This window comes from Anomaloglossus baeobatrachus, chromosome 5, assembly GCF_048569485.1.
Source record: "Anomaloglossus baeobatrachus isolate aAnoBae1 chromosome 5, aAnoBae1.hap1, whole genome shotgun sequence".
In the NCBI taxonomy this organism is placed as follows: domain Eukaryota; kingdom Metazoa; phylum Chordata; class Amphibia; order Anura; family Aromobatidae; genus Anomaloglossus; species Anomaloglossus baeobatrachus.
This window is the reverse complement of record NC_134357.1, coordinates 159,660,464-159,673,116: the sequence shown is the minus strand read 5'-3', so window position 1 is coordinate 159,673,116 and position 12,653 is coordinate 159,660,464. Positions and strand designations below refer to the sequence as shown.

Below are 12,653 nucleotides of genomic sequence, written 5' to 3'. Positions count from 1 at the left end.
GCGATCAAAACGTAGCATCTGCGCAACAATTCTACCATTAGAAACATAAGCTCGAGACGCAAAAAATAAGCTGTCACTGAGCCATAGATCCCAAAAAATGGGAACTCTACGGGTTTCGGAAAATGGCGCAAAACGTACACCACTTTCATTGGACAAGCTTGTGAATTTTTTTTAACCCCTTAGATACAAGTAAACCTATACATGTTTGGTGTCTACAAACTCGCACTGACATCAGGCACCATACCCACACATCGGTTTTACCATATAGTAAACACCGTGAATAAAATATCCCAAAAACTATTGTGCCATCACACTTTTTTTGCAATTTTTCCACACTTGGAATTTTTTTGCTGCTTTCCAGTACACCATATGGTAAAACTTATGCTTTCATTTAAAAGTACAACTTGTCCCGCAAAAAACAAGCCCTCATATGGCAAGATTGACGGAAAAATAAAAAAGTTACGGCTCTCGGAAGAAGGGGAGCAAAAAACAAAAACGCAAAAACGGAAAGTGCCCCGGGCTGAAGGGGTTAAATATAGAGCTCCTTGTAATTATAGTAAACAATCCAAAATAGCACAGAGCCACAGCACTCATCTTAAGTCCTGGCGAAAGTAAGGGCAGGGAGCATAATTCATGTCACCATAGCAATCTTAGTCAGACAGCCACACTAATACCATAAGACATCCACAAGGTGGCACCAGTGGTGTCTGGCCATTGATAACAGATTAGAAATTGTGCTCATTGCAGTCACTAGTAAAGTTCACAGTGAACACAGAGATTACTACAAATCCTCCAGGACTTCTGGATATCCGGTCCACGTTGTCCATCCCTCATACAGATGGTATATTCTCCACCGCAGGCAAAGAAATGAAAAAAGACTAAAGAAAAAAGATACAAAGATAAGAATCAATATGGATCACTGCTAAAAACAATATATACAATGAAGGCATAGGAAAACCGATGTCAGGACTTGCAGCAGAAGATAAATATCAATACAGAGGAACACTAATTGAATGGTCATAATAAAATAAAATAAAAGGAGACAAAAAAGGAATACCTCTATGTACCCAAACAGATAGAGATAATACTAATATAGGGAAGTCCCTTATCTAAACCGTTGGGAGATAGCCATACCAAGTAAGCCAAAGAGGAGGTCAGAAATAGCCATAGTGCAAATAAAGCAGGGGGATGTAAAAATTAGTACTCATCAAGAACAGAAAAAAGCAAAAAAAAAGCTGTATAAAAATAAAGCACCTATTGTGCAGTCTATCTTTACAGCCCTGTGCATTGCGGTCTTTCCACTTTTTCACTGCACACCTACTAAGGCTATGTGCGCACGCTGCGGTTTTTTTACGCTGCATTTTTGTGCGTTTTGGCTGCTAAAAACGCATACAAACGCACCAGCGGCAAAAACGCAGCAAAAAAAAGGTAAAACACATGCGTTTTTACCGCGTTTTGGTAAGTTTTTGGCTGCGTTTTGCTGCTTTTTTGATTTCTGCGTTTTTATTTGTTTTTCCAATGCATTGCATGGGGGGAAAACGCAGAAAAACGCAGGAAAGAATTGACATGTCCATTTTTTTTTTAAGCTCAAAAACGCAGCTTAAAAAAAAGGTTGTGTGTGGACAACAAAATAAAAACTCATAGACTTTGCTGGGGAAGCAAAGTCATGCAGTTTTGAGGCCAAAAACACCCAAAAAACGTGCAAAAACGTCGCGAAAAACACACTGTGTACACATAGCCTTAGCTGACCTGATACAACCTGATACACTCATTTATGCCTGGAATTTTGGCAAACTATTGCTATTTCTATTACAACAGCAAACTTTGTAGTGATCAGGAAATTGGGGTCTTTTATTTAACAAACAAAAAACATTTTGATACTCCTTTATACAGGGACAGTTTTTAGACCACCATATGTCAAAAAGCCACGGCTTCTTCAATGTTCACTAGCTCTGTAGAAACATTAGCACAGATTTAAATAGGGGAAGAATATACAGAAACCACCTGAGGCCACTATACAGTCATGGCCAAAAGTTTTGAGAATGACACCAAAATTATATTTTCACATGATCTGTTGCCCTCTGGTTTTTAATTGTGTTTGTCTGATGTTTACATCACATACAGAAATATAATTGCAATCATATTATGAGTACCAAAAGGTTATATTGACAGTTAGAATGAGTTAATGCAGCAAGTCAATATTTGCAGTGTTGACCCTTCTTCTTCAGGACCACTGCAATTCTCCCTGGCATGCTCTCAATCAACTTCTGGAGCAAATCCTGACTGATAGCTGTCCATTCTTGCATAAGCAATGCTTGCATTTTGACAAAATTTGTTGGTTTTTGTTTGTCCACCCGTCTCTTGATGATTGCCCACAAGTTCTCAATGGGATTAAGATCTGGGGAGTTTCCAGGCCATGGACCCAAAATCTCTATGCTTTGTTCCATGAGCCATTTAGTGATCACCTTTGCTTTATGGCAAGGTGCTCCATTATGCTGGAAAAGGCATTGTTGGTCACCAAACTGCTCTTGGACAGTTGGGAGAAGTTGCTCTTGGAGGACATTCTGGTACCATTCTTTATTCATGGCTGTGTTTTTAGGCAAGACTGTGAGTGACCTGATTCCCTTGGCTGAGAAGCAACCCCACACATGAATCGTTTCAGGATGCTTAACAGTTGGCATGAGACAAGATTGGTGGTAGCGCTCACCTCTTCTTCTCCTAATAAGCTGTTTTCCAGATGTCCCAAACAATCGAAAAGGGGATTCATCTGAGAAAATGACTTTACCCCAGTCCTCAGCAGTCCACTCCCTGTACCTTTTGCAGAATATCAGTCGGTTCCTGATGTTTTTTCTGGAGAGAAGTGGTTTCTTTGCTGCCCTCCTTGAAACCAGCCCTTGCTCAAGCAGTCTCCGCCTCACAGTGTGTGCAGAAGCACTCACACCAGCCTGCTGCCATTGCTGAGCTAGCTCGGCACTGCTGCTAGGCTAGTCCGATCCCGCAGCTGAAACAGTTTTAAGATACGGTCCTGGCGTTTGCTGGTCCTTCTTGGGCGCCCTGGGGCCTTTTTGGCAACAATGGAAGCTCTCTCCTTGAAGTTCTTGATGATGCGATAGATTGTTGACTGAGGTGCAATCTTTGTAGCTGCGATACTCTTCCCTGTTGGGCCATTTTTGTGCAGAGCAATGATGGCTGCACATGTTTCTTTAGAGATAACCATGGTTAACTGAAGAGAAACAATGATACCAAGCACCAGCCGTCTTTTAAAGTGTCCAGTGGTGTCATTCTTACTTAATCATGACTGATTGATCATCCACACCTGTGTTAATGGAACAATCACTAAAACAGTGTTAGCTGCTCCTTTTAAGGCAGGAATGCAATGATGTTGAAATGTGTTTTGGGGGTTAAAGTTCATTTTCTTAGCCAATATTGACTTTGCAAGTAATTGCTGTTAAGCTGATCACTCTTTATGACATTCTGGAGTATATGCAAATTGCCATTAGAAAAACTTAAGCAGTAGACTTTGTAAAAATTAATATTTGTAGCATTCTCAAAACTTTTGGCCATGACTGTACAGTTGATGTAGATCTGCTGTGCAGCTTCACAACTGAATTGATTTGGCGAGTGATGGCAGCCAGAAAATCTGATGGGCAGGAGTGCCAGGTGCTGTACCATCACCAATCTGAAATTAATGATGTATCCAAGGATAAGCTATCAATGTTAAAGTCCTAGACAATCCCTTTAATTACCATTACAAAAAATATAGTCAAATCTGTTTCATGAATAACACTCATTCTGCCTGTAGAAAACAAAGTTCAATTATCATACTATGAGAATTTTTTAGTCTGTGAAAAAGCCTTCCTCAGTTGTTCACCAAAAAACCTGCTTACATTAAAGTCAATGGAGCTGGGAGCTACAGATTATTAATAGGAGATCTGAGAGGTTGCTATAGGCAAGAAAGGACATTCTGAGTATAAAAAGCTTATGTGTGAAAGAGACAGACAGAGAGACAAATAGAAAGACAGACAGAGAGGGAGTTAAACAGTCAGAGACATATAGACAGAAAGAGGCAGACAGGGAAAGATACAGACAGACAGGGAAATAGACAGAGACAGACAAGGAAAGAGGCAGAGGCAGACAGGTAAAGAGACAGACAGGGAAGAGACAGACAAAAAGACAGACAGAGAAAAAGACTCAGACAGACAGGGAAAGAGACAGACAGACAAAGACAGAGGCAGACTGGGAAAGAGATAGACAGGGACAGAGACAGACAGGAAAAGAGAGAGACAGACAGGGAAAGATACAGACAGACAGAGACAAACATGGAAAGAGACAACCAGGGAAAGAGACAGATAGACAAGACAGGGAAAGGACAGACAGGGAAATAGACAGACAGAGAAAGATACGGACAAACAGGGAAAGACACAGACAGGGAAACATACAGACAGAGAAAGATATAGACAGACACAGACAAGGACAGACAGACAAAGTGACAGACAGGCACAGATAGACACAGATAAAGAGACAGACACAGACAAAGACACAGACACAGGGAAAGATACAGACAGGGAAAGACACAAACAGGGAAAGAGACAGACACAGACAAAGGCACAGACACAGGGAAAGACACAGACAGGGAAAGAAAAAGAGACAGACAGAGAAAGAGACGGACAGGGAAAGAGACAGAAAGGGAAAGAGACAGACAGGGGAAGAGACAGACAGGGACAGAAAAGGAAAAAGATAAAGAGACAGACAGATAGAAAGACAGACAGCCAGACAGCGAAAAAGATAGAGAGACAGACAGAGACAGACAGGGAAAGAGATAGAGAGACAGACAGAGAAAGAGAGAGAGAGAGACAGACCGACAGACAGAGAGGGAAAAAGACAGAGACTGGGAGAGATACAAAGAGGCAGTTACTATCCCGCGCAATGCCGGATATTACAGCTAGTCTGTTATATACTTAGGTTTGGGTTACAATAAGGAACTAGTTTTACCTGTCCAACTAGATTATACTAATTCAAAATAAATGACTCCTTATTAAGGAGATCATATCTGCAGAAAGGAACTCTTTAAATCAAGGAGTTACAATTATTAAACAAAGAAAATAGGTTATATTGCCAATACCAACCAATCACAGATCAGCTTTAATTTTTAAACAGCTCTGGTAAAATGAAAGCTGGGATGTGATTGATATGTGGAAGACAATTTTTCTTTCAGACAGTTTTTATAAATTTGCAATAGTATGATTTCAAAATCTACAACATTAAGGTAAGTCCACTGTCACTTATTTTTAGCAGCTTTTCTGTTCATATCATGTAAACAGAAAATCCTTTGTGTATTATATTGTCAGAAATCAGTGTGTCTCTCACCCATTCACTGTAGGGAAAACTTCACTTATAAATTGACATGCTCTGCAAATCTTACAGCCACAGCGGGTTAATTTATTTTGCAGATATTCATGGCAGATATTGCCCTTCACAACAGTTTTTCTTGATCCTTTATGTTGTTCAAACAGTAATATCACAGTTTTAGTGGGACTATTGATGCTACAATATATCCAAAGTTACCATACCCTTTAATGTTTACCTGTTGCTTCCGGTGACTTTTTTGTGTGTGCACATGAGCTAAAAAGTTTTGGTACCATGTTAGCCAGTTGAAAACTGATTGATTGCTCTCTGTGAGAGAAACAAAATTATAATTTTGTAGTTGTGATACCTATTTCAGTTACATCAATGACATCATAATATTCTGCACTGAGTCTGAACAAGAGCTTCAAAAACTCCATGAAAAATTCGATGCATTTCATCCTACCATAAATTTTACATTGGACCACTCAAAAACATATATCAACTTCTTGGATACAACCATAAAAATTAAAAATGAAAAATGGTTCAATCCAGACATCGGTGTATTGGAGACCTATTGACTGTCCCTCATACCTCAAATAGGACAGCTTCCATCCCAAACACATTAAAAAGCAAATTGTCTACAGCCAGGCCCTCAGAAATAATCATATCTGTTTCAGCCCAGTAGACAGGGATGAATACTTAATTCATCTTAAATAGACATTTTTAATCCAAGGCTACCACCCCACCTCCATTGATGATCAAATCATTAGAGCCATAAGGATCTCTAGAAGTGAACTGCTTCAATACAAACAAAAAGAGGAAAATCGTCGAGTACCTCTGGTGGTGACTTACAACCCACAGTTCGAGGTACTGAGAGGAATGGCCAGGAAACTTCACCACATTCTACACAAGAATAACTGGTTAAAAACAATATTCAAAGATCCTCCATTGCTATGCTACAGGCAACCTCCTAATTTAAGAAGCATCATGATCCGAAGCTCAATGCCCTCAGACACACCAAGAGGAACTTATCTTTGCAATATAAAGAGCTGCAAAACCTGCTCTCATGTAGAGACAAAACACCGGATACAGATTCCTAACACATAAAAGGACTATAGGATTCCTGGGACATTCACATGTTCCTCTTCCAACCTGGTGTACTTAATCCTGTGCACTATTTGTTCTATTGGGGGTCTCTATGTTGGAGAAACACGACAGAGACTTAGAGCAAGAATGATATCTCACCACCACAAAATTACGGATTAAAAAAACATTTACCTGTGGCCAGACATTTCTGTGCTTCAAGACAAACATAAAGCACATGGAAGTTGTCACATTAAAAGGCAACTTCAGATCACAGAACCATCAAAGATTCTTGGAATACAAATTCATTACAATGTTTGACTCTGTTCATACAGGACTCAACCTGTCAGGAGGATTTATGACCCACTACAAAATCTAAGGCATCAGCTCCAGAGACTGTGAGGGCACCAGGCCTCTGCCTCTGATCCTATATGGATAATGGGGCATTAATGCTTTTACACCACTAATCAAAGCTATCCTTTATCATTATCATCTGTTCACTTTCTAAGCGCCGTGTTTATTTAAATGCCCTTTTATTATGCCATTCCTCTGCTCTGTTTATGTCTATATTTGTGTTTCTTCAGATATTTTGTCATACCATGCCTGATGAAGGGACTTGAGAAGTCTCAAAAGCTTGCTTTGTAACATCTTTTTATTTTTTTTTTTAGTTAGCCATTAAAAGGTATCACAACTACAAGATTATAGTTTTCTTTCACTCACAGAGAGCAATCAATCATTGCACATGAGGAATAATGCTATTTTAAATCATAATTTAATTTGTACCCTGCATTTTTAGATCAGTGTGTATCTGACTTTTTTCTCTAGCTACTTACTCCTTTTCATAGACTTCCATAGGCTGCAATTGCAATATTTTCCCTTAGGCGGGCTTTGCACACTACAACATCGCATGTGCGATGTCGGTGGGGTCAAATTGAAAGTGACGCACATCCGGCATCACATGCGACATCGTAGTGTGTAAAGCCTAGATGATACGATTAACAAGCGCAAAAGCATCGTAATCGTATCATCGGTGCAGCGTCGGCGTAATCCATAATTACGCTGACGCGATGGTCCGATGTTGTTCCTCGCTCCTGCGGCAGCACACATCGCTGTGTGAAGTCGCAGGAGCGAGGAACATCTCCTTCCGGCGTCACCGCGGCTTCCGTAGGATATGCGGAAGGAAGGAGGTGGGCGGGATGTTTACATCCTGCTCATCTCCGCCCCTCCGCCGCTATTGGCCGCCTGCCGTGTGACGTCGCTATGACGCCGCACGACCCGCCCCCTTAGGAAGGAGGCGGGTCGCCGGCCAGAGCGACGGTCGCAGGGCAGGTGAGTGCATGTGAAGCTGGCGTAGCGATAATGTTCGCTACGCCAGCTATCACACGATATCGTACCTGCAACGGGGGCGGGGACTATCGTGTGCGACATCGCAGCATCGGCTTGCGATGTCGCAACGTGCAAAGCCGCCCTTAGTTTGCTGAAAGCCTGACTTCAGGTACGAGCAATCAGTACACAGTAGATGATCAGTGCAGTAGACAGTAATATGCTCATAAATGGAGAAGGCAGCATTTTCGTGTAATATTAGTTTCATAGTTTCATAGTTTTTAAGGTTGAAGGGAGACTCTAAGTCCATCTAGTTCAACCCGTAGCCTAACATGTTGATCCAGAGGAAGGCAAAAAAACCCAATGTGTCAAATAAGCTCCAATGGGGAAAAAAATTCCTTCCTGACTCCACATACGGCAATCAGACTAGTTCCCTGGATCAACACCCTGTCATAAAATCTAATATACATAACTGGTAATATTAAATTTTTCAAGAAAGGCGTCCAGGCTCTGCTTAAATGTTATTAGTGAATCACTCATTACAACATCATGCGGCAGAGAGTTCCATAGTCTCACTGCTCGTACAGTAAAGAATCCTCGTCTGTGGTTATGATTAAACCTTTTTTCCTCAAGACGTAGCGGATGCTCTCGTGTTCCAGTCGCAGGCCTAGGTGTAAAGAGATCTTTGGAAAGGTCTCTGTACTGTCCCGTCATATGTTTATACATTGTGATTAGATCCCCCCTAAGCCTTTGTTTTTCCAAACTAAATAACCCCAAGTTTAATAACCTGTCTTGGTGTTGCAGCCCACCCATTCCTCTAATAATCTTGGTCGCTCTTCTATCTACCTGTAAGATTATGCTATTTATAACCTTCTATACTTTTGCTATCAAGAAAAGCATCCATTCCTTTCTTAAATTCATTCAGTGAGTTGGCCATCACCACTTCCTCAGGAAGAGAGTTCCAGAGCCTCACTGCTCTTACCATGAAGAACCCTCTTCTATGCTGATGTAGGAATTTTCTTTCCTCCAATCGAAGAGAATGCCCCCTTGTTATTGTCATAGTCCTTGGTACAAACAGATCATGGGAGAGATCTCTATATTGCCCTCTGATATATTTGTACATGTTTATTAGGTCTCCCCTAAGTCTTCTCTTTTCTAGAGTAAATAGACCTAGTTTTGATAACCTTTCCGTGTATTGTAATGCACCCACTCCATTTATTATTTTAGTAGCCCGCCTCTGAACCCTTTCAAGTTCAGTAATGTCTTTCTTGAGCACCAGCGCCCAAAATTGCGCACAATACTCCAAGTGTCGTCTGACGAGTGATTTGTACAGAGGGAGAATGATGTTTTCATCTCGTGCCCCCAGACCTCTTCTAATGCATCCCATCACCCTATTTGCTTTGGTGGCTGCTTTTGTTTATTTGTACAATTTGATGTCTAAAAATGAAAATCTGAAATGATGGTTACTCTTCAATCTTGTAATATATGTAAAAATAATTTGGGCAATACTACTATCTTGTATTTCACCAGGTTTTTTTCCTTATGAGCTGCAGCCACCACCAGTAATATCTATACAACATTCTAGAATACTGCATTTAAGAGCCCAGGCTATTCTGTATAATGTAAAAAAAATCTTTATAATACTCACCTAGGGGGCGAAGGCGGTCTGGTCAGATGGGTGTCACTATACTCAGTCCGCTGCCTCCACCATCTTGTGTTCTCACCGTCTTCCTACTCAGCCCCATGTGCATGACATGTCTTGTGTCATTCACAGAGAGGTCTCCATTGCATTCCTGCGCATGCACACTTTGATTTGCCCTGCTGCGGGCAGAATGAAGTACTGTAATTTGCTGGCGCAAGAAAAGATTAAATACTGCCTGTGCATGCACACTACTGTATTTTGATCTACCCTCAGGTGCGCAGATCAAAGTGTACATGTGATCGGGCGCAAGGGAGACATCTCTGTAAGGCCCCCTTCACACGTCCGGGAAAATCACACACGTGTTTCACGGACGTGTCAAAGGTGCGTTTTCCCCTCCGTGAGCTGTGTTTATGGCACTACGTGTGTTCTCCGTGTGTTATCCGTGATAACACACGGAGAACGAGAACTTTCAACTCACCTGTCACTGGCGTCGCTGCCCGTGGTGCTGAACTTTGGTCTCCAGCCCTGCCGACTCCTCGCTGCTGCGGCTTCCAGCCGCAGTGAAGTGAATATTAAATGAGCATAATGCGGTGGTCGGAAGCAAGTGACAGCAGTGGCAGAGAGAGGAGGGCAGGAGAAGGTGAGTAAAGATTTGTTATTTTTTTCTGTGACACGTGAGTTTTCTCCTACGCGTGTTACACGGGACCGTATCCACACTACATCCATGTGGTCCATACATGGGCCGTGTGAAACCCGTGATGCCAGAGAAAACGTGGACATGTCTACATGTGGAACACACGGACACGCGTATGCTCCACACGTACACATGTTCCATGGAAACACGCACGTGTGCACAGACCCATTGATTTTAATGGGTCTACGTGTGCCCGTGTCTCCGATAGGTGCAGGAATGGACCTAACATGTACCGGAGATACGTGCGTGTGAAAGGGGCCTAAATGATGCAAAATGTGTCATCCACACTGAGCTGGGCAGCAAGACAGTGATCAGAGAAGATGGAGGAGGCGCCGGTCCAAGAGTAGCAACACCCATCGGACTGCACCGCCCCCTAGGTAAGTATAATAAAGGTGTTTTTTATGTTATACAGAGCAGTCTGGGCTCTTAGACACAGTGTTTTCCAATGCTTTATATGAGGGCTGACTGGTGGTGGCTGCAGCTCATAAGGGAAAAACATGGTGACAGCCTCCCTTTAAGCAATGATATAATCACTTAAGGCTACTTTACACACTGCGATATCAGTCCCGATATCGCTAGTGTGGGTACCCGCCCCCATCTGTTGCGCGACACGGGCAAATCGCTGCCCGTGCCGCACAACAGCCGTCACACATACATACCTGTCCGGCGACGTCGCTGTGACGGGCGAACCGCCTCCTTTCTAAGGAGGCGGTCCGTGCGGCGTCACAGCGATGTCACTGAACCGCCGCCCAATAGCAGCGGAGGGGCGGAGCTGAGCGGGACGTAACATCCCGCCCACCTCCTTCCTTCCTCATAGCGGCCGGGAGGCAGGTAAGGGGAGCTTCCTCGTTCCTGCGGCGTCACACGCAGCGATGTGTGCTGCCGCAAGAACGAGGAACAACCTCGTTACTGCTGCAGTAACGAGATTTGAGAATGGACCCCCATGTCGCCGATTAGCGATTTTGCGCGTTTTTGCAACGATGCAAAATCGCTTATCAATGTCACACGCAACGGCATCGCTAATGCGGCCGGATGTGCGTCACGAATTCCGTAACCCCAACGACTCCGCATTAGCGATGTCGTAGCGTGTAAAGCCCGCTTTAGCAAATATTTTGTATTTATTCATCAAATATGGCAATTTAATGAGGAAAGATGGATAAAACTGATGGTAATGTTGATATTAAATGTGCAATATTTGTATTTTTAGGAGGAACCTTTTGTAATGGTTGCAGAGAACATACTTGGTCAACCAAAGAAGTATAAAGGTTTCTCAATTGATGTGCTGGATGCATTATCTCAAAATCTTGGTTTTAAGTATGAAATATACCAAGTTCCCGATGGAAAGTACGGGCATCCCCTCCCCAATGGTTCCTGGAATGGTATGATAGGGGAACTCATAAATAAGGTAATAAGAGGTTAAAGCTTTATAAGTAGTTTACACTTGAAATGGTAAATATGTAAATATAATTTTTAATGCTAAATTAAACAACAAAGAAGATACAAAACAATTTCCTGATAATGTTGGGCTTTATTCATTGTAACACCCAGAGAGCAGAACATAATGAGCCTCATTAATATACATTAGAGGAAACAAAGTGTGGAACAGTCAATATCTTTTTCCATTGTGCACTAGAACAATTTTAAAAGAAATCTCGAAATTTGATTGACGTCTTTGAGCAATATCTCCTCTTTGATCCTCTATTTTTTTATGAGACCCATTAAAGATTTTGAGATGTTTTTCTAGATCTTTATGTCAGAAAGGCAAACAGTAAAAGAGGCATGCGATAAATACGAAGGTTAATTTCCAGTGATCAGTACTTGCTGCATTTTTGACGTTGCATATTTTTGCTGTGTTATAAATGCAGCGTATTCCAGTGCCAGCAAATATAATGGGATATAATAATATAGTAATCTTATACCTACTGTGCTTTTTTTTACTTGGTGCAATCTGACCTGCAGTGCACTTTTAAACTCAACATGTCAATTTCTCTTGCAGTAAATATGCATTTTATTTGCAGATTTTCTCCATAGACTTGAATGAAATGAGTAAAACCTGCCAGTAAAAATATGAATATGCATGTTTAGGGTTCACTTACACTAGCGTAAAAGTCAGACAAGTGCAATCTGGTGTTTCATCAAGTAGCACTCACTCCAATGTTATATTATGGGGCAGTGCCAACGAGCATTTTTGTTTTCATGCTAAATTGGCATGAGAAAAAAATTACTGCATACTGTGATTATAGTGTATATCATGTGGCCAAATAATTCTGAATTGAAGAGCATGTAGATAATTGATCACACAGAGAGATTTGTTTGGTGACTGTAACCTACCTGGTGGTTGGTGATGGTTACTTACCTGTAAGTAAGCTAGTATCACAAAATTATGCATTTTAAGATCTAAACAGCAATTAAATGTCCGTAATAGGGCCCTCACCTGCCTACCATGTGTCATTTACACTGACGAGCAAAAGGGCAACAATGTTGACTTTTGCAACTTTTACAGGTTGTAATTTGCAGTATAATATGTAGTATACAGGAAGAAAAATATTTTTTCCACCACCAGAG

The 12,653-nt window shown here is 41.7% G+C and overlaps 1 protein-coding gene across 3 annotated transcripts in view; it reads left to right on the top strand.

Moving 5' to 3' along the window:
• The window catches only part of GRID1 (glutamate ionotropic receptor delta type subunit 1), a 1,874,363-nt gene that overhangs the window by 1,525,740 nt on the left and 335,970 nt on the right, over window positions 1-12,653 (top strand). For all 3 annotated transcript variants that reach the window (XM_075348983.1, XM_075348986.1, XM_075348985.1), the window contains exon 10: window positions 11,296-11,493. In XM_075348983.1, coding sequence (XP_075205098.1) covers window positions 11,296-11,493 — 198 coding nt within the window. The remainder of the gene's footprint in view (window positions 1-11,295; window positions 11,494-12,653) is intronic.